Genomic DNA, 24,471 nt, shown 5'->3' with positions numbered 1-24,471 from the left:
TATTCTCTTTATGAATCAGAGTTTTGATACATTCTCGATAAAAAAAATGAACCCTTAAGTATGGCGTAGATACTTCAAGAACGGACATCAGATTTAAAATAATAATTAAATTACATTATATTTTCGATAATGCTTTACACTTTTCATTTAGGTTTATTTTGATATTCACTAATCACTTAGTTCATTAAGAGTATGAAAAAAACATAATAAAGCTTAAACGAAATGTAGGATAACCCTATAAGGGTTGTTTAATTTATCATATTTTTTATATTCTAATGGAAAAAAAGTAGTCTGATTGGAACCAAAAAACAGAAAATGCTATTCAAAATTGTTTTACTCAAACCATGTGGCAATTTAATATTATTTTCTGTAATTTAATGTTATTTAAAATTGTTTAGTTCTTGTTATTTCATCACTCAATGTCCTTATTAGGTCTCTCTCAAACCCTCACTCGTTACTTAAGAAATATTAAAAAATTGCTTAAAAATACTTACTGCAAATTTTCAAACAATGATACCTGAATATCAAAAAATATGTTTATATAATATATCCTCCGTTTCATTTTACCAAATTCCATTGTAGTAGAAACAGTAAAAATGTTAAACAAATCCAGTCCTAGATACAACGTTGAAGTTGTGTTGAAATTCAAACCTCCTAATTAGTGTGTATAGTTGACTTGGCATAAATTAGTCATATTTGAGGGATAATTATTCCCAATATACACAGATTATGGTAATCTTGCTTAATGAGCTTCCTTGTTTGCAATAATTCAATTGAACATCGACGAACACACATAAGACGTACATCAGTATGTTAACAAGGACTTCCTTGCACATAATGAAACACCATTTAATCGTTACTCGTCCATTGGAAATCCTCAATAAAGCAGATTACATCATCCTGGTAATTTTCTTGTATGTTCTTGATACAATATGTATAATGTTAGACGTATAGATTAAATATATATCTGAATCAGTGGCCTTTTGCCTTTGCATGTATAGTTTTAATCTAATGAGAAATATTTTGTATGGTAGATGCGCTCTTTTATCGAAACCGCACACAATGCCTGGTGGTCATACCTTAAAAGCTGCAGACAGTTTCAAAGATATCTACACTATCGGCCAGCCTGACATATCAACTCGTCAATTAACAAATTATCCAAAATATTGTATAAATAATCGTTTCTTCACAATCATCACAACAGAAAGTCATAAGTGCACAGGATGTCTGGTAGATGATGAAACTCTCGCTCATGTAATCCTGGAATGTACAGGAGTGACCAACCAACGGGAAAATAACTCGGACACACGAGATCGCTTCAAAAACTCCAAACTTCTGGAAGGATTTGAACTGATTGGAGTAACCGGCCCACCTTTCAAGCAAAAATGGGCCCAATTAATGAGTTACTTGCGGAGAACCCCTTTTACCATATAATACCATAAAAATGTATAAGAAAGTGCTAATATAAGTCGTACTTTATTTCTTTTAGTGGTACGGAACATTATTCAGTATCTAAAGCAATCATTAATCATCAAAACAGACAGTTGAATTCAAAGTCAAATTCACAGTCAAATATCGCTTCGAGGAGACAAGCGACATAATTAGCAAAATCAGGGGCTCTAAATCAAACTGTTAATAGATCAAAGCAATCTACGATCCCTTTCCGTTATCGGATCTTTGCTTAATGAAATACGATTTGGGACTCGATATTCTGATGGCTTTCCAGTCTCTAATGAAATATTTACTTCGCAGTGATGTTTTACTTTTGCGAAGTAAACAGACTTAATCGTGTTTGACACTTCAGGAGCACTCTCAATAAATGATAAATTTTGTTGAAGTGGTGATCATAATATTTTGGAATCACCTTGACTTATCCCCGAAGTTTTGTAGTAAAAATAATTTGATTTTGTTTTTGATAATTTAATGAGTCATCACGTTCACATAATATGTAATGCCCGTTTTTTTTAATACCAGGGAAACATAAACGATAAAGAGATTGTGATCTTTTAGAAGAATAACGGGTGACTTATCTTATGGACCTGCTAAGGTCAGCTAGTATATAATAATATTGAAATTAAATTTTAAATCTTGATTTAAAAAAGTGGCGATAAGTTTCTTGCTACTTTTTCTCATTAGCTTAACCCTTTACGAAGTAGCCGTAGATTCAATAAAAAATATTTTATTGACATTCATAAGTGTCGTTTCCGTGACCTGCATGAATAAAGTGATTTTGATTTGATTTGATGTTGATTTGAAATGGAAAATTATTTTTGTAAAATTTGCAAGTTTGTTAACTATTTAATATTCTTGGAGTGTTTCAGTGGGCATCGCTATAAAAAGAACACAATGAAATCTACATTACTGCTTTGCAAAATATTATGTTCATAAATTCGTTTTCATTGAAATTTGAGAATATCTTTTGTGCCCTTTGTCAGACGCTACAGTAAGTACTCTTATTTGAAAGCCAAACTTACTTTTATAGAAATTATTTCATAAATGAAGTACTGTTGAAAAAAATTATGATTCTTGTTAGCTTTGACTTTGAAACCTTTATTATATTCAATAATGTCAACGTACTCACCTAAAAGATATCCTTCAGTATAACAAACCATATTGAAGATTGGCTCATGGCTCATGGATACAGGATGGCTTGATGGAAGGATGGCATGTATTATTTACAATAGGTTACTCAAGTGTTCATATTATGGCCATTCTTTATAAATAATTGGTGATAAGTGTGCTGTTATGACGGTTTTAGGAGTACAAATCTCACCTAATGATAGGAGATGATGAGAGAAGATAATCGTCTCCCTTACTCTCTTGTAACATCGTAATGTAACCCAGTTTTAACGACCTTGAGACATTGAGAACGGAAATGAATTCTGCAATTTTCTAGTGGGTGATAATATAAATTTGTAAACAAAATTTATGAACGATGCGGGACTGTAATTCGCAACCTCTCGCGTTCCGTGCGAACGCTTCTCCACTGAGCCAATCGTTCGAGTAACGTATCGTTCATAAATATGTCTTGTTCAACTCTCAGGTTGTGACTTCATCTACAGAAACTACTTTACAGTTGATAACCTGCTCAAGCCCAATATTTGCGTACTAGGAAATTGATTTGAGATGTCGCTCTTTCAAATCTTAACAATTTCTTATTTTTTTTTAAAGTGTAAACCCTTACTTCTGGGATTAACTACACAAATTAAATATGTAAAAAAAAAATTATGAACGATGCGGTACTCGAACCCGCAACCCGCGAATTTAATTTGTGCTAGTACAGAAGTGAGGGTTATCCTTACCTAAAAAAAAATAACAAATTGTTTAAATACTTACTTATTATTTTCACCGAGATTAGGTAAAAGAATTATTTTCATACACTTCCAGTTAAGAAATGGGGTGCTAATATAAAGTGGATAGGTAATTCTATTGAGAAGGAATCGGATTTGTTCGAGGCGACGCTAACGAACCGTGCACTGTCAGCTGTTCCTTGTGCTCTCACACAGATAAATTTTCATATATTTCGTCGTCTCTTTCCTTATATAATTATTACTTGTGACGACCCACTCGTCCCTCGACTATCTCCTGCCCGTGTATGCATGCCTGGTTAAGCATATGCGATGGTAGTTAAAACTGAAACAAATGCCCCAATTAGTTCAAATAGGATTTCCATAGTAAACAAACTTCATTTTCAATGAAATGTTTGAATCTGAATAGCTTTTCAGCCCGACCATCTAAAAACCCAACTCAATTTTAAGCTTTTTCATCAAGACCTTTCCAATGATATTATGGGTGTATGTGCCTGCAGTGGTTGCCGGAAATATTTCCAACGCCAAGTTTGTGCTTTATACAAAATATATTTATAAATTTATACATATCTCCTAGGTGACCCAGCAAACGGTGTACCTAGGTAACACTGAAGAATGTTTAGAAAATGAAACACGGCTTGATGTTGAAAGTTGCCAATACTTTTATTGTTTTTCGAAGTAATCTCCGATCCTCTCTACACATCGTCGCATTCGATGGAACCACTGAGAAAAGCAGTGGGCCCATTCTTCCTTGCGTCTCTTCTATGGCATTTTCGTACGCTTTCACCACTTCAGGTTTTGTAAAGCGAATACCTCGAATTTTATCTTTAGTTAGTCTATCTTTAGTAACTTAGTCAGGATTGTATGGCGGATGACTCATCATCTCGACACCTGCCATAGTCAAATATTCAACTGTCCGTTTTGCGATGTTCGCTGAAGCATTGTCGTGATGAAGGAGGATCCTGATTCGAAGGCGCTGCTGTCGAATTTTTTCCAAGACAACAGGCAAACAGCGATTGACGTAACAGTTTGCAGTAATTGTCCTTCCATCTTCTAGCACAACTGTCGCGAAATTACCTTTCCGACCAAAGAATGAGACAATCATCTTTTTTCCTTGACTTCTTCCTTTCTTTACCTTAGTTGGCCGATCCTCGAAAAGAAACACCCACTGAGCTGATTGTCTTTTGGTTTCGGGTTCGTAGCAATATATCCAGCTTTCATCACCTGTGACGATGTCAAATACAGCATTTGAGCCACCGTCGTTGAACTTATCTAACATTTGGCGACACCAGTTCATGCCAAGGTGTTTCTGGTCGTCGGTTAAAGTATAGGGAGTCCATCTGGTATAAAGCTTCCTGACGCCTAAATGTTCGTGTGATATTTTTTAAACTTGACTCATACCAATGCAAAGGCTTGCCCGTATCTGCTGATAGGTCACTCTCTTATCTTCCTCTATCATGCGTCGCACAGCACTGTTGTTATCTGCAATAGTCGCTGTTAAAGGACGTCACTCACGCGGATCATCATTGAGATTGCTACGTCCACGCTTAAACTCGTTAAACCAATTGTTAATAGTGGCATGAGATGGGGCTTCATTAAGAAATGCTAATCGCAGCCTATCATAGCTTTGTTGTTGAGTCAGCCCACAACGAAAGTCACAATAAATCATGGACGAAAAATTTTCTCGCGTTCGGTTCATTTTCACGTGTAACAGGAGTTTTACATTTGCCGCCAATTCACAAAAACAAATGACAAATGAATGCAATATACTACATTAGGTTGCCAAGGAGTTCTAAAATTGAAAATCAAATAAAGTTTTCGTTAGCAATGTTTCTAAGTGGCCAGTTCTAAACATTTTCAGTGTTACCCACGTATTGCAATATAATGTAATAAAAAAAATCAATAATTAAAATTTTTGGCGTATGAAAAATAGATGACGACCGATTCTCAGACCTACCAAATATATCGTACTACAATCATTATATTCGATTGCTATCTTGCAACTCTATTGCGTGTCTGTGGGTGGAATATGATAATATTAAAATCGCGATAAAAAAATAGGTGTTGATCCTAGACGGGTGAAAATTAAAGTTGTATGTATTTTTTAATGCTGAATCGTAATATAATAAAAATAAAAAAAATTGTCTAAAAAATATTTACGGGTGACTCTTACTTTATACGGGTATAAAAATAAATGTTGACCGATTCTCAGACCTTTTTTGGATTTACATTCTGACACCACAATCTATTTCAGCATCCTCGAAAACCGTGAAAACGACGCGCTTGACGAAAAACTTGATAATATTTTGCAGCCGCCATCTTGAATTTTCACTTTGACAGCACTAGCTGGTATTGGTTTCAACACTCACGAAAACCATGACAAAACACATGTAGGTAAGTATTCTTGTCCAAAGTAAATATATATAAAAAAACATCCTAGAAAACCTTTAAAACACACTCATAAATGATTACTAAATTTTATATGCATATTCAGTAGGTCTGAGAATCGGCTGCTATCTATTTTTCATCCCCCTAAATGTTAAGAGTAGTCCAACCCAATTTTTTTTTAATTTTTTGACAATTTTTTTATTTTTTTTTTATTATGGTTCAGCATTGAAATGTACATACAAATTTAAATTTTCACCCGTCTACGATCTACAACCATTTTTGTATCTCGATTTTTATATTTTTCTTTTACATCCAAAAAACCGATATAGGGTTGCAAGAGGCAATCGAATTTAATGATTATTGAACTATGTTAATTTTATGGGTAGGTCTGCGAATCGGTCGTCATCTATTTTTTATACCCCAAAAATTATTGAATTTATTTTTATACATTATATGGCAATACACGTTTATACGTTTGCTGGGTCACCTAGTATTATATAACAGTCAGTATGTAGACTATAATATTGTATTATACGCTGTTTAGCTATCTACACGTAGTATACATAAAAATCTCACACTTTTAATTTTTTACGCTCCGCAACGCCCCATAAGGAACTTAGTTCCAAAACTCCTTTTTTAAAGTCGGTTAGAAAAATAACCTGACAACCCTATTGCTTTAATGAAGTGTACGCACATGTAGGTAAGTATTTTGTCAACAAGGATAGCTTCTATACTGATACATATGTCTACTGTGGTCTATTTCTATGGTCTGAACACCTCGGAATGTACCGTTGTATTGGTAACTGGCTGTAACTACGACATTTTATATCTACCAATGTGTATGCGGAAAGTTATATGAAAATCGATTTTTGATGTGGCATGAGCAGACAGGAAAAGAAATGAGAATTCGATTATAATATTGTGTTAATTTGTTTTGGCTGTTGAATATTTTGACGATAAACGATACAGAGTCATAATATTATAAAACAATGTCAAAACTACTCATAATGCCCTCCACATTCAAGTTGTAAAACGAAAAATTGCTAAACTTGCAATTATTTTACTTTAATATGCTCGTAGGTTTATAATAAATCTTTTGAGATAATAATTATCTAGTTTAAGGTTATCTGGTCAACAGAACCTTTTTTGATAGAACGTTGAAATTTATGAATAGACAATTTTTGAAGAGCGCGATTGCATAATGAAAATATATGTTTACCCTTGAATAAAAATACGAAACAGTAACAAGTCATTTCTAAGTTCTCTCTGTCTAGCATATTTAATATTCATTGAAATAGTTTTTCAAAGATACTAACTAAACAAATTCCTTTCTTTTTTTTGACATCAATTGAAATGTATCGAAATAATTCAAAGTCATTTTAATATTAAATTAAAATAAAATAAAACTCAAGTAAGTATTCAATTCATCTAAGATTATTTTTAATACTCTTAAACTTTATGAAAAGAAGAATTATATTTAGTTAGAACGTTCTCAGAACCTTTAGGAAAATACACTTTAAACTTTCCTTTTGATACAACTTTCAATGACATCTTTACTTGCCTTCTACCAAGAAAACAATAGGATTAAATTTTGTACATAACAAAGAGTTTTGTTTAAAATTTTACACTTCTTTATTAAGTAAAAAGTATTTTATAAAGATAAAGCAACACTCGTAATATAGACTATATTGTCTAGAACTGTGTTATAAATAGTTTTTTCTTCAACACGGGGATAAGATAAGATCTTGCCATTAAACGGTGACAGCAATGTATCCGTAACTAGAGATACGTTATTGAAAGTGGCCGTTAGAATATAATAATACTGAAACCTAAGATTAAGGATAAGTGTCCGCTGCGCTCTAACTAGATACCGCACTACCTAAGAACAATAGCTTTTTTTTAACGGCAACCATTAGATGTTTCTGTGCGTGGCAAGATTTTATAATCACCTCAATATCTTCAATATTATACTCTTTTTAAGCTATTTAAATAAATTATTATAATAATTACTAAAAATAATATTCAAATAACTAATCTATACAAATAAATCTTATAATTATTTATTTGTATAAGATTAAAAATATTTGAATATTTTTTTTAAATATTATATAAACCTTGAGTGGCATCTTGACACTCAATGGTATTTTTCAAATTTTGTAACATACGCTTCATGTTATTTTACATTGACACTAATCAAATACAAAATACTTACTAATGATATGCGATCCTTGTGTCTTTATCATTTTTTGTAGTATTATTTTTACAAAGTTTTACTACGCATCCCGGCGCCTATTTCTGCCGTGAAGCAGTAATGTATAAGCATTACTGTGTTCCGGTCTGAAGGGCGCCGTAGCTAGTGAAATTTCAGGGCAAATGAGACTTAACATCTTATGTCTCAAGGTGACGAGCGCAATAATTGTAGTGCCGCTCAGATTTTTAGAGCTTTTCAACAATCCTGAGTGGCAATGCATTGTAATGGGCAGGGCGTATCAATTACCATCAGCTGAACGTCCTGCTCGTCTCGTCCCTTATTTTCATAAAAAAATGTTTCCAAAGAGGTCTAAATCAATTAATGATCGTAATTATTTTCCAAACAATATCATTCACACATTTTACGTGCCCGCCCGCTCTACAAATTATCCAAGCAAAAATAAATCATGACAAAACATCGTCAAAGCAATCTAAAACAAATATCGAAGTACATTACTTTCACCGCGCTCATTTCTAAACAAATCCTTGGAATAAATAATCTATTTAAATCCCTATTTCGAGCCCCCGTTGATCTCCTAAAGTCACGCCTGTACGCGGGGAATTAAAGTTTTAATTGAAACTGCCTTCACGCGGATACTTTTCTAATTATACTTAATGCAAACAGGCTTAGCTCAGGAAACAGTGACATTGACACAGAGAACATAACAATAAATATTTCCTTACGATTGTCATTTTCGATCACTAATTTAAATGTAAGTTTATGTGTATGTTTTTTTTTATTGGGTTGGAAGGAGTAGTATCGTTAATTTATCATGCCAAATAGACTACAATATAGTGTTGCGTAAAATGGCCCGCTACAACCTTATAACCTTTAAAGGCATAAAAAGGCATAAAAGGCATTTATTTTCTCAAAATTGATTCCTTTAGAATTCTTTTTGATGTCATTTCTACTATACTAGATATTACTACCGCTTTGGAAACAAATGGCGCTCTACCTACCGAGAAGAAGCGGCGCAAGAAACTCTCCTAGCATTGTTTTTTTTCTGCTCTTTTCAACAAAAATATACAATATTGTACAGTCATTTCTATCGCTATAAAATAATCACAATCTAGTCCCAGGCTATCCGCTCATTTAGATTTATACGCCTGTTTACATTTAACAGTTTATTCTTATAGTCAACTTTATACTGCCCATAAAAAGATCAAAAACACCAAATTATCATTCATTTTGAAGTAATTATGAAGATAAATTTTACTGTTACAATCTATTACTACTAGAATCTCTTAGATAATTTCTACATCTAGATAGAGCATCTTGCTGCAAGACAACCTATGAAAACAGGCCAAGTTTATTATTTTTATGTGCGTGACAAACTATATCTAACACTCGCGATTTGTTTGTCACTTTGTGTTAGTGTTCGTGTATTGCTCGAAATAAAGGGTCCACTGTCAACCTCAATTTTCTAGTCACAGTCTATCTAGATGCATAAATGATCTCAGTAAAATCCAGCTAATTGGTAGGGCATTGATAAGTAAAATAAGCGACCCAGCGCGGAGTAATAACAGGTAACATGTGCAGTTAACCCACGATATCTCTATTTGTTCTGTATTCTGAGCTAAATTTATCTACAAATATTTGTCCTTTGTTATTATTATGACGGGTACTCATGATATATATTTTATTAATTTGGCGCCGATATTTCGATCCAATTGCATGAATTGTGGTCGCGGCGGGACTGCGGTGGCGGCGAGAAACACTTGACACATTGACACTTGACACTAATAGTACATCAATCTGTATTGGTCCCACTTGGCACCTATTTCGTTTTGGTCTTTGATTCCCTAATGCACGGCACACTGACGACGTTCATAATTTCGGATATTTTTGTTGTATTTGTACTGCATATAGAGACCACGGGATTCCATGCTTGCGCTAGCCTGAGACCATCCTCCCTATTAAAATTGTTAGGATCCTTTTTAATTTCTATAGCTTCTCTCACAAGCCATGACGTGGCACAAGCAATATTTATCCATTTGAGTAACTACTATCTTAACTGAACTAACTCATTAAAGAAGTGTGCTGGAGACCTAAATCTATATATAATTTTTTTCACACATTTTTTTTAAAACTGGGTCAGAATGTGACGCAGTTGAGAAGGTATCCAAATTGAATTTAATGGCTAAAATCGATATGTAGTAGCAGTCTTTTAGAATAGTTCATTATTTTTCAACATAAGATTTACCTTATGTAACTTCTGATCGTTACCAGAATTTGATTTTACTTATTTTATTTATGCAAGCAATTACTTTTGGACAAAATGTTATAACTACCAATTATATAAATGATGTATCTCATGAGATTAAAAACCTTCGCCTTCGACTCGGGCTCGTTAATGATAGCTAGTTTACAATAGACTACTTACGACCACTTGATGTTAGACAATATGTACCAGTCAGTCTCAGAAATTATTGACGATCTAGTATAACATCTTTTGCTATACGTAATTACGATGCACATGAGATGAATTTTGACACCTATTTAAGACTTAAAATTGAATAGTACTCAAGCAACACTTTAACGATTCAATTCAGTACGACCAAGTGTTTGACAAATATAATAATATAGCTCAAGTCATACCTTAAACTAACATTGAAGAACCATTGATACCAACAAAAGATCTTGGAGATACTCCAAATGAGAAAGATGCTCGAGAAATTGCTTCAACCGTCCCGAGCAAGCACTTAAATGTAGCAAACTTCAAGGTAAGAATGATTCCAAATGAAATTTAAAAGGGTTTGGTGCTTTCAGAAATAAATTACGATCTCAAGATATAATTGTGATTTTAACGATCGCTAAATTAACTTTGGTTGTTCCCGTTTCATGTTCTGATTAATTTTAAATGTAACCAATAATTCAATGTATTTTGATTGAAAGAAAGAAATAAATAAATTTAATCAACCAGGTCAAAATGAAACTTATGAATCTCGAAGATTTTACCACCACTTCGGAAACGTTGAGCTTTAATGAAAAGAACTGGCAAGGCAACTCATTGACACTCTTTTGAATCAATATTTACAGTTTCTGCATTTTACATTATATTTTATACAATGTATATAAAGCGATTTACCAAAATTACTCAAACGTTTTACTCAATATGTAACTTTAGGAAAAGATAAAGAAGTGATTAATCATAAAAAAATCTCAAAAGAGTAACGAGTGATGTATCAATTCGTGTACACCGTAAGTAAGTAAAGGTATTATGCGTGTGTTAGATTATTAAGCTTATGATCCTATTGTCTTTAAAATACAATTGAGCTACTTTTTAGTTTTAAAATGTCAAAACATAACTCTTTTAAGTTTAGCTATTTAGTACTTTTTGATTATTAAATAATAACATAAATGCTTAATAATACAATACATGCATGTAATTTAAGAATGTAATAATATTAAAATATAAATACAAAATAAAAATCCCCGAAGATAGGACCGACCAGACACCACAAGCAGCGCCCGTTCATGATCATGACGCATGGATCAGCCATCGACCCGCCCCACGACGCCACGAGCATGTCAAGTCCTATCCCGGGAAATTAACAAAAAAAAAACATACAGATGTTGTGATATAATTGCTCACTTAATACTCTCCAGTAACAATAAAAGTTGAACAATTTTAAATCAATATTTTAAATTTAATAATTGAAAATATTGATTTAAAATTTATTAATTAAAATAAAAAAATATTTGTTAAGAAAAAAATAATAATAATAGAGACTCGCACAACACGCAACAAGATAGGATTTATCCACACCATCTACATGCGTGGCGGTCCTCCAAAGTGCGGTTTTCAAGGAGATTTCTTCCACGTACTACAAAGCTGTGGAATGAACTTCCTTGTGCGGTGTTTCCCTGACGATATGACACTGGTAACTTCAAAAAAAAGCGCGTACACCTTCCTTATTTGTCCTCGTTTGTCCTCCTTTTCCATAAAAAAAAGCCTTGGTATATATATTTATGAGCAATCTATTCCACTATCATGCTCCCTTATCATGAAGTATAATAATGAAGTATTTAATAAATATGTTCTCTCCCAGGCTACGGCATCATTCCGCTGAAGATACCTTCGTCTCCAGCAACGCATTGCACACTTCACACAACAGTCGGATGCATTGGAAACGAGGAGTGCACTGCGAAGAGTCACAGCATCATAAAACTGCTCGGCCCTGTGAGAGATGTTATTGTCAGACCAGCCAGGCACCACTACAAACCTGGAGAAACGAGTGAGTTCTAATCAAGTTACTTAGTTGCTTAGATAAAGGAGCATAAGAAGGGTGTTTAGGGTATGACGAAAAGGACTGGTTTGGTAAAGTGCGCATTGTAGTGTCGCTCAGAATTTTTATTTTTTTCAAGAGTAGCACTGCAGTGTAACGGGCAAGGCGTATCAGTTACCATCAACTGAACGTTCTGCTTGTCTCGTCCCTTATTTTCATAAAAATAAATAAATAGTTTGGCTAGTAATTCCAACCAGCCTTCCTGAAGTTCAAAATACTCCTGGAGTGTTCGCTGACTTCTCTTAATGACCTCCTATAAGGTTTCTCAATAAGATTTTTTACCCGTTGCCACCCCCGCACATTCCAGGATTATATGAGTGACCGATTCGTCCTCGACCATCCGTTACATCCGTCCATCAGTCCGTTACACCAATTATATTTAAAAATATGCAATTTTATCTTTAAAATAAGTCCGTTGAGCTCTTACGTCTGTTCGTCTCTGGTCTTGGGCATATCTATGTAAATATTGACTACCAAATATCCAATTTTAATGTATTGTTTTATTTATACATCACTGTAATATATAAATTAGGTAATAAAACACCGAAATGCTTCGTATTCATGTTTAATTATTCATATTTTAAAAAAGAACAAAATATATTTCAATAGAATTTTTTAATCGCTGTCATTCCAATTCAAAAATTTATGCCTCAGTACTGAGAAGAACGGGCGCAAGAAAATCAGCGGGCTTTTTTTAAATAAAAATTCGTCATTAGCCTTCTATTACGTAGATCAAATATTTCAACAGCCAACTAATTCATTAGGGGTTTCGATTTAGGAGCTTATAATAAAAGAGAGTAATGAACAAGAGCCGTCAACATCTAGAGGTTAGCCGATGTAATTAATTACGGTATTGATTCGCTTTGTTGGGACGATTGAAAGATTTCATTTCATTCTACGTAAAGCCGCTAAGGGAATGTTTTCTCTACTGTATCCATAGAAAATACTTACTATAATAAAAAGTAATAATAAGTATATAAAAATAAAGAAAAATTTAAAGAAATACACATTTTTACTGTTGCATCTCATTAAATATTATGTCAATTCTAGTACCTTCTTCTATATGACTATATCTAATAAAGGTGTCGAATTACTGTCACAATCCCAAGAAAATTTCACATATTTTATATGTAAACGAGCAATATCTTAATATATATAAATCCAGTGACCTGATGTTTGTTTCCAGTGAACTCCTAAACTCATGAACGGATTTTAATGGGGATTACTTCATGGAGTGCAATTTACTCCAACTTGTTTTTTTTTCTTTTCTTTATTTGTATGTATGTTGGGTCAGCTAGTTTTAAATAGTTTGCATATTTCGGAATCGATTCCAATTAATATAATATGAAAAACCAATCTAACTAGCGTAGTATAATCTACAGCGTAGGCTCATTTCTATTAAGACACGTTTTACCGAGTTATGGCGTAATTCTTCTTTCAATTATCTCTCCTTTCGCATTAAGATTATTCTCATTCACTGTTTTGAGCCGATCTGTTTGGAGTGAAAACTTTTTACGTGTTTTGGGCACTGAGCTGAATACTTAAAGACTTTATGAAAAAATATAACGATATGATAGCTTTTAATAAGATAAGAATAAGGTTTTTGAGTACTCTACTCTTAAAAGAAAGAGTATGTTTCGACAAAGGTTCAACATACCAAAGTTATTTGGGTGCGATATGGTCTGCTTGATAAAGTGGACACTGAGTTTGCTTACAATAATTACTTACTACTATGGCCAACGACTTTAACTCATTGTATTTATAACAACAATGTTCACGAATAAATTTATAAACTTATATGTGAAAATTTCTACATAGCTTACGTCCAACTACGATTCTGCTAATAGATTGATATTTTGCCTTTTTTTAGTTTATGCAACTTTTATAAATGACTAATTAAATATAATCAACAATCTAAAGACTTGCATTTTCAGTGAAAATATAAGTCAATTTAAGGTCAGTCTTGTAAAATAAGTAAGTTAAGATAAAATTCAGTTAATAAACGTAATAGAAAGCCGGTACGCTGTTGTGATTCCTCTGGTGGGGAATTTGGACGAAGGTGGTCAAAATCAGATGGTCACTTTAAATCAGGTAATCACTTCAAAAATCAGCTGATTGATACGCTTGTTTACACTCTTCTTCCATTAAATTACATGACTGAATTATTTAAAAATTATATTATTTAAATTAATAGTAAGCTTACCAATGCTGTTGTTGTTAAAATTGTGTCTCATTAAATACCCCTGTTAGTCTTTTGCTGTTTCAATCAAAGTAGAAACTTTAATCCTACTAATATCTACCCTTTCTTGGCGTGCGTCTTTGCAGAATGGGATGTCGCTATGTCAACTTAATGGCTGACAGGCTTGCCCTGCATGTTTCAGTATGACAACTCAATGATAATTGAATTAGCACACGCCTCTGGTTATGACATGATATTCTCATATTAAACATTTTATTGAGATAAAACCTTTAGTTGCAAATGCAACGGGCAATTACTAGTAAAATTAATAAGCGGGTAGGCTTAGACCTATTCTGCATAAGCGTAATTTCGGCTAGGCAGTTGTTCAGTAACAAATTCTTTGACTTGTTAATGCATACTTGTATCTACTTCTATCATGGATAGTATAAACTTAAGTGGGTTAAAATAGGTACGAACCTATTTTAAACTATTAATTTGCTATCCGCGAGGACCTTTAATTGACTTTTTGTTACTATTGTTGCAGTTACGTTTTGGATTTTGGCTCTTGACCACGACTTACGCCTAGTTCGTGGAGAAGTAGCATACGTCACGTTTAGCGATCCTGCTGGTACGAAGGTGGTGGTTTGGGATCAACTGTCTCTAGAAGAAGGTGAGTCGCAAAATTATTACTTCTTCCTTATACTCAACTTTCAATCAATTGTTTCACGCAAATTAAAAATAATCCATCGTACCTACTTAAATAATATAATAATAATAAGACCTTTTATTCGGACAACATACATACAATTATTATGTTTCGTAGTACTACTGCACTATTGTATCATCTGTATTTTACAATAAAAATTATTCGTGTATTTGGTGCTCCTTTACTCTCTGTAAGTTCATTTGCCAGTTTGCAAAGGCTCCTTCAAGTAACTCCATTCTGGTCCATCTCTGGCTACACAACTCCATGTTATGCCATCAATCTGCCTGATATCATGGTCTCATATTTTTTGTAGTCTGCCTCTTTTCCTCTTTCCTCTCAGGTACCAATGTGTAATTATTTTGGTCCATTTGTCCCTTCCCCTAACCATGTATCCCAACCACTTCCATTTCAGTATATTGACCTTTTTCTTATTTTGATGTTTCGTACCTATTTATTAAGTTTAATAAGAGTAAATGGTGAAGCCCATCATTGCCAGCCAGCCATATATGCCTTACCGTTTGTTAACTGCCAGTTAGCTATATCACAGGATTTCCAAAAACGATAGAAATGTTCTGTTTGTGTACTGAAATTAAATGAAATTAGAGAATAAATAAGGTACCTAAGTAATGAAAGACATTTGTAAAAAGAAAAATTAATTTATTAGACATTTCCTTGACCTACATGAATAAAGTAATTTTGATGTGATTTGATTACTTATATTGCTCAAGATTTAAACGGAATCATAAAGAACTCAAAAGCCGGCGTAGTTTGCTCCCTAAAAGCATTCCCATGTCACATCATACGGATCAAGGACGTCTATTCAACAGATTCAATTTCCTATTACAAATAGTTTTATAATAACATTTTCCGTTCTTATTATATTGCTGTAGGAAAATTCTGAGGACATTAGTAATGGTCACATAAAATATCGAAAAAAGGTTGTTTAATGTTGTTATAGCAAATGATTTAGGTACGGTTATGAGGGTATTACATAAAAACTTTTTGATTTTTACTTACCATTTTTCACGATTATTTTCGCATAAGCTCAAAAATACTTATCATAAATAAACACTTATAAATTTCACATTGTCACAGTAAAAAGCGTAAAGTGAAGGAAAGCTGCGTACTAATGCCACGTCTATAGAAACAAGAAATATGGTTTAATCAGGAGGATTATCGAGGGAAATATAGAAAGAAACAGGGGTAGAGGCCGTAGGAGAATTGCATGGCAGGACAACATTAAATCCTGGATTGAAATTCAAAGCGCTGATGAGCTGAAAAGAAAAAGAAGATAGGGAAACGTATAGAGAAAAATGATTGCCAACATCTCTAATGTAGATATGGGACCAGAAGAAGAGAAATATATTCTCAAAAATTGCATCTCAGTTTTCACATATTGTCATATTTTTTGTGATTTATAATAGTTAAATGGAATGGGGTGTAAAAGAAAACAAAACTTCACTCATTACCTTGCACAAAGTGGATATAAAGTGGTCGGTCATTTTCAAGATACTTCAATACTTGGTATCAGACGCAAATCAGAATAGCGAAACTGCTGTTGGCAGATATATCGACACTTTCTGGTTTTTTATGGAAGAAGTGGACACATGAGATTTCCTGCAAAGCCAGAGGAATCACAGGAGCGTTGCTGAGACTTAAGGAAAGTCTACGCATTTCAAAGAACATAAAAATTCGATAGTAAGAACTACAAAGAAAGTCCGGGAGTACCGGCAAAAGTGAAAAGTGGAAAATTATTACCATTCCAAAATATTCAAAAATGCATAACGTATTAACGTTTGAATATTTTGGAATGGTTATGGAATAATTTAGCACAATTTGCTTTATTTATCAGTTACTAGCATTGATGCGGTTAAATACAATATACATTTATTGCGCTATCGTACACATAAATAACAATTTTTATTACATAAAAAATTTACATTTCAGAACATTTATTTTACATTAAAAAGTTTATCTCTCAGAAAAATCAACTTTCATCCATAAGTTCAACGACTGCCTTATGAATTTTCGATCAGTTCACGGGTCCTGACGCGAGTGTAACATTTTATACCCATCCCAAGAAAAGTGCTCAACGCCGCTAAAGAAGTTTGCACTTTAAATATCTATATCTTCCCAACGTCTCCTAGCTCTTCGAGAAACGTAATTAGGTGTCGATATTTCACCATCATTCAATGGATTCGATCAATATAATGATATTGATCGCAGATTCTGAGGGAGATTTATTTAACGGCAAAGTCATAACTTTTCTTTACAATAATACAATAATATCAGAATTACAATAATGAGAACAAAGAAATACAAGTATAATTATCGCCTACGGGAGAGTCTTCCCTAATCACAAAGCTTATAAACCAAATAATTAAACTGTAAAACTATATTTCACGGCTGAAATTTGATCCCTCGACCTCGCGCAGTGTCGGCTTCGCAATCACAATGATTTAACCACTGGACCAATGACCGTATGATCATTAAGTTGAAATAGCCAAACTATTATTAGTTAGAAGCATAAATCTTTCAAAAATAATTTCAACGACTGCCTTACGAATTTTTGATCAGGCCACTGACGCGAGTTTAACATGTTATATATAGATAGGAAAAGTGTTCAACGCTGTTATAGAAATTTTCACTTCAATAAGATCTAAGGCTCAGTTACCTATAAGACATCATCATCATCATCAGCCGGAAGAAGTCCACTGCTAGACAAAGGCCTCCCCCAAGATTTCCACGATGATCGGCCCTGCGCTGCCCTCATCCAACGTATTCTGGCGATCTTGAACAGATCGTCTGTTCATCTTGTGGGAATCTTCCGGTACGTGTTCGCCATTCGAGGACTTTACTGTCCCACCAGCCATCTGTCCGTCGAACTATGTGCCCTGCCCACTGTCACTTCAGTTTCGCAATCATTTGCTGTAAATCAATTCTTACAGTTTCAAATAGTAAATAGATCAAAAAATTTTAAAGTACTTTACGTAATACGCTTTTAAAAGCATAGTCACCAATTTTTTTCTTTTTTGATGAATTATTATTTACAATTAGTAGTAATACAAGTAGAGTATATACAACGAGCAAATTTACAAAGTGTATTCTCATGCATCTAAAGATGCTTCGCAAGTGGTCGCAAAGGGACAGAACGGTCGTCATCCTGTCATGGTTTGGTGCGGTGTGACATTTCACCTCAAGGGTAATAAATGCAGTTATGTTTGCAATTTCCTATGACGTTCTCGACCTGACAACCTGTTTCATCATCCACAGCAATGCCGTAAAGTACACGACATAATAATATTTCGTGTAAACTTTATAAATATGTGTTTTTTTTTATATTTGAATCCATAAATATATACGGATTTCAAACAAATTTATTTTTGGTTATTAAGTTAGTAATTGCATGTATGCAAAAGATTTTTTTTAATTAAGAGACTAACGACATTTTTATTATTGATTATATATTTATTATATTTTAAAGTTTATCGCTATCATCTTCATTAAAAGCATGAGATTTTCATAAGTTCAGCTATCAAATATATTGTACTTTAACTTCACCAAATGAAGTGTAATAAATAACTTAAATGAAAAGTGTGTTAAAATGTTTTCTCACTAAGAGTTTTTCTACCACGTACAAAGAGTCCCCTAACGTTTTTCTTCAACTTCAAAGCTAAACTTGGATCAAAGTTAATAAGCAAGAACATTAACAGACCGCAAATGACTCTGGAAACTATTTGAAGTAATTTATTTGAGTTGTGCTATTGCAACTTCTATGGGTATTTAGTAAGGGGTCCCGTTGTATTTATTTGTATTTATATAATAATAGATATTTTAGTTCAATTTATACTAAATTATAACTGTTTCGCACACACAACACAACAACTGGGAAAAAAAATACCTTATTTATATCAATTTCATTTTTAATATCTATATTTAAAAAAAATAACTAAATAGTAATATTTGGCATATGAATAAGCAGGTGCAATTTAATTTAAAATTACGTAATTACCTTTATAAAAATATATTAAAAGCCAATGAACAAATTTGTACTTTAATACTAGAACCCTTAGCTGCATAAATATTGTGTCTATTCGTTATTATTAAATTAAAGATGTTAATAAAAACATGTATGAGTAAAACATTATATAAAGCATAGATAATATTATAGTTTCCATTGATTACTCGTACTCAAATATTAGTAAAACACAATTCATAGAATTCAAACGTAATATAGTAATTAAACTTATATCCGTTGGTACAATGATGATATGAGTAGAGTGATGTAAGAGGTTAAAATTGTTATCGGGAACAATCTCTCTCTAATTGTGAAGTAACTTTGTTATTGTTGGCGCTTCCTGAAGCTAGCGCGTCTATCGGACTTTGTACAGGAAATGCAACTAATTGAACTTCTGTTATACCCTTAATTGATACTAGTGATGAAGAGCTATATGGGATAGCTCAGTACTTAGTGAACCTGTCTACTGAGCCAGAGGTCCCGGTTTTAAACCGGACGCTTGTTTCCGAGTCATGGGTATTTATTTTATATACTTTTTTCACGTATTTCAGACGTATTAAATTTATCGTTGTCTTGCACGTAGTACAGGTTGTACCTTGTTCGGAGTAAAATTATTTATATAGCTCCGTCATTTCTACTTACCTGGCGATCCACTTAATGAGATAAAAAGGCATGCAATGTATTTATATATATATACATACTGTGCTTGCCCGGGGCATAAAAATAAAAGGGAAGTCCCAGGCCCAAGGATGTCGTAAGAGGTGACTAAGGGCATTTGCCAGTAGGAGGCTCGTTAGAACAGGAAAACGGCTAGATCATGGGTAAGAAAACGGCACCTATTTCTGTCATGAGCAATAGAATTATTGTGTTTTAGTCTGAAGGGCGTCGTGGCTAGTGAAATAACTGGGAAAATGACACTTAAAATCTCAAGTCTCAAGGTGACGAGCGCAATTGTAGTACCTTTTAGAATTTTGGGTTTTTGAATAATCCTGAGGGGCACTGCAATGGGCAGGGCGCAAAAATTACCATCTGAATGTCCTGCTCGTCTCATTCCTTATTGTCATAAAAAATATATCAATCGCGTACTTTCTTAGGTTCTTCCACACGTTAACTAGTTTATTTAAAGGACTTTTTGGCATAGAGTGATGATGTACCAAGAATAAGAGAGTTATTATTCTTGGTACACCATCAGTCTATCCCAAAAGTTTCATGAAATGCTTAATGCAACAACAACATTTTTTTTGTTATTTATTTATAAAGTTATACAATTTACAGTAAGTATTTTATACGTATTTTTCTGCACCCATGCTTTAAATCTATGCTCTATTAAAGATTCTAAATCAGTAAGCTTATTGCCAACATTAAAACACCCAATGTCCTTATAACCATTACATCATACAAACGAGTGTTGTAAAAAAATTCTATACAACATTGTACCATCGGTTCTCATAATAATACTCCTTTGGATGATATTATGGTTACTAGGACTGTCTTTTTTAAAGTTAGCAGTAAGCTAACTGTTTCAAAATCTCTTGTAGAGGATTCAAATTATGGGTGTAGATGAAGTCTTATATTCAACTTTTGATAATTAGATATTAAAACACTAATGTCAAAAAAACATAAAAAATTAATTGATTACTTCGCTGGTAGAACGCTTCCTCGTTTGACAAACTCATCCAAAAAACGTACGAAATATGAAGAATTGAATGCTTTATTGAAAATCTAATTTGTTACATATCTCGATCACCTCACGAAGTCAGTAGACGACGGGGCGTGTACGCAAAACCAATCTATCAAAATTTGACACGGGTTCACTTGCAGATGACAAGGAAAAGCTTTTATAGAAGAAAACGCGGTCGACAGATTAAGTGAATTTTGCATGAGATTCTGTAGTAATCCGCTTCTACTAATACGAAAATCTTTATACCTCCCTACTGCCTTAAGGGAAAGGGAATATATTTAGAATACAATAAGCTACGATATATTCTATATATATTGTACAGAAACCAATATATTTAACGATAATAATATAAGATAACGATAAAATTAAAAAAATCTTGTATTTACATTAAGTTTGAACTCTGATGTACTTTCTCCAAGTACGTATATCCTCTTCATTATAAAACCATACCAAAAAACATAAGAGATAATATTTTTTTATTTTAACTCTGCAGTACTTAAAATACAGATTACTAATCAATACATTTATACCAAAATTTTAAACCATTTTATACCTACAATTACTATTAAAATGAGAACTGTTTTCTTCTTCTACAATCTAATATACCTAAATGTGAAATGATTGGTAACATATCATGGTTCAAGTTTATTTATTAAAATATATTTAAATTATCCGCCAATATTTATTTTGTTTAAGAATGTACAATGTCAAAGAAATGTTCCTTATAGAACATACGAGAGTATCACCTGATGTTAAGTGATCACCGCTGCCTACATTCTATTGCAACACCAGAAGAATTGTAGGAGCGTTGCCGGCCTTCTAACAGTCTATACAAAGTATCCTTAAAGTTAATGTCTCATTAAATATAGTCAAAGAAAGCATGTGATATAATGAATCATTAACTATAAAAATATTCTTTCTGCAACTGGCGGTCAATATTCTAAAGGGGCTGTCAAAAGGTCATATCTGCTCGTCTATTACGCTTTAACGGTTAATTTACCGAGTAGATTTTGATTAAATATTTATATTAATAGAATTATTTCGAGATTCGTAGCCCCGACTGAGCATCCTGTGATTTCTGTATTTTCCCCAAAATCAAAGATTGGATGAGAGGTTTCACTTTTACCAATTCCAAAGAAGCAGTGATAGCGTTCAATCAGCACGTAGAAAACATGCCTTCAGATCTGTGGTCCTTCTGTTTTAAAAAATCGTTCGATTGCAAGAAAATATGATTAAAATGTAAAGGAGAGTATTCTGAAAAGCAATAACCATAATATTTTGGTTACAACATGTTGTTTTTTAAGTTACGCAAGGCTTTTAGTGTAACCTTCCTATTAAAGGGTAAGCTATCCTGTGATATTCTGTTGATTGTCAATTGTGATGTTGTAATAGCAGTGATCATTTGCTATCTGACCCGTACGCTTTTTGTCCACTTATCAAAAAAATTGCCCTTGCCAACCCTTAACAATGGGAAACATTAAAGCCCTAAAGCATCGTCATTAATTTCTATTTAATTTTCTTATTTATATAATTAGGAAATAAGATCAAAAAGGATTTTTAAGCTTCTAAGAATAAATTTCAAACAACACAATGACTAATATTCGAATAGAAATCGGGCAGAGTAACGTCCTAACTAGTCAACGGTTGCAGCGAAAATGTGTCAACGCTTTTTTTTTTGCGCCCAAACAAGGGTAAGGGCTACCCTCCGGGATAACGACGGGAGAGAGGTGGTGAATGCTCATGTATACCAACGCAGACTTAGGCTGCGTTATCGTGAGTTCCACACTCACGTGAAAACCTAGGTGCCTACCCACTAAACACCACCTGCAGTTGACTTTGGGCAGATGCCCTCTAAGCCTTCACCGAAGGCGACCTTCTCTTGGGGAGAGTTGTGTCGACGCTAGGGAGACGTCGCCTTTTATAGACGTCTTCATCCTGTCCACCTGTCACTGTCAACCCAATTTAAATAATTACTCTTTACAAACAATCAATACGAAAACGGACAGAGTTTCGGTAAGATGTTCACAGTCCGACGACAAACGATGTAATCGTTACCAACTGTTCTGCTACCGCTTATATAGCGGTCTGTCGGCTGCAAGTGGGAATAGGTGACGTCACGTTTTTAAAATTTTCTGGTGTTTCTAAGAATATTGTTGATGCCAATAATGGTTACATAAAAACAATGCTTTTTGAAACATTTCTGGCTTATTCAAAATTATTTTTATTTTTGTTACAGTTTTACACGTCATGCTTAGAAACTTATGTGAACCTCATACTACTAAAAGGAACTTTGTCATTCAATTGTTTATAAGCAGTTTTTATTTTTAAATTTGTATTTAACGCATTTCTAAAATATTCAAAGCATTTCGCTACTAACGCAGTCCAGTTTTGTATTTCCACTCCTATCGCCTGTAGGCTATTTACGTTAAATTCTGGAATATTTTTCGAGTGCATTGCTGAACAAGTATTGGACGTACAACGCAATAGCCAGTATTATTGTCGGTATTTTCGAAATACTGTTCTAAATTAGTTTTAGTTTTTGTTTTCTCTACCTAGCCTGTTTGTTTTTCATTACAAAGAACGCAAGCCTCGTTTTTCAGTTAAAATTTAATCGTGTATTATTATTTTGCATCTTTTTATTTTTTAAACAGGTTGCCTGATCATAAATATTTATAATTAAATATCATTCCATACCATCTAGATGTGCATTCCTTTACAGTTACATTGCGGTTTTTAAGTTAACTACTTTCTTCCATATACATCTAAACTTAAATAATTAGGAAAATAATATAAACTATAAAGAAATTAATTGCTTACACATTAAACCATCAAGCATAAGAAGGTATACCTACTTATTTTGTAAGTAACGCTACGAAGTTTACTTATTTTTATCTTTTGTAGATAGGCATGTCTGAATAGGATATTATTTAGTAAAAGTTTTTATAACTATGGTAATTTCCTTCACTTCTATAGTTAAAACATACAATTTTAATCCGAACCAAAATTTATGAACTATGCGAGATTTGAACTCGTTCCTCTGTAAGCGCTTCCATCGCTTTAACCGCTGTGTTAAGCTTTCCTTATCCTATAGCGCTTAAATCTCTGAACCGGTTGAATCCCGTGTAGTTCATAAATAATGTAGGTTGTAATAAAATTTGATTGTGAAACTGATGATACAATGTGCAAATGAAATTTTTATGCAAAACTATAAAAACACCACCCTGGTGTAAACAAGACGGGGTTAAACTAGCTGACGTCACAACAGATTTATCAAAGGGCGCCACTTTGTCGCCTCAGAAATACTTTGCTACGATTGCTGTGTATTGGTTTACCACTGAATGTAATGACGTTCTACATATATAGAAAAATCACATCGTATACAAACAAAGCCTAAACATAAAACATGCCACATATTACACCATAACAAGGTTCTACTGCTATATCTATACATTGCTCCATTTACTCCAGTTGTTAGAAACATTCTTGGACAATAAGCAGCAATGTAAAATATTTATTCAGTTCAGGTTTGATTTAGACAGTGACAGTTGATACACGACTAAGGAGAAAAGTGTGCTTACATTGTCTTTAAGCACACTTTTGCCGTTCCGATATCAGACTGCGAATGATATGTCCATATGTATAGAACGTCAT

General features: G+C 33.3%; 1 protein-coding gene across 1 annotated transcript in view; it reads left to right on the top strand.

Annotated features, from left to right (window-relative positions):
* Nucleotides 1-24,471, top strand: part of LOC126976123 (C3 and PZP-like alpha-2-macroglobulin domain-containing protein 8) — a 275,988-nt gene that overhangs the window by 117,653 nt on the left and 133,864 nt on the right. The window contains exons 4-5 of the mRNA XM_050824318.1: nt 12,000-12,185; nt 14,960-15,085. Coding sequence (XP_050680275.1) covers nt 12,000-12,185; nt 14,960-15,085 — 312 coding nt within the window. The remainder of the gene's footprint in view (nt 1-11,999; nt 12,186-14,959; nt 15,086-24,471) is intronic.

This window comes from Leptidea sinapis, chromosome 39 (assembly GCF_905404315.1).
Source record: "Leptidea sinapis chromosome 39, ilLepSina1.1, whole genome shotgun sequence".
Classification (NCBI taxonomy): Eukaryota; Metazoa; Arthropoda; class Insecta; order Lepidoptera; family Pieridae; genus Leptidea; species Leptidea sinapis.
Note: the sequence above shows the minus strand (reverse complement) of the source record. Positions and strands in the feature narration are given on the sequence as shown.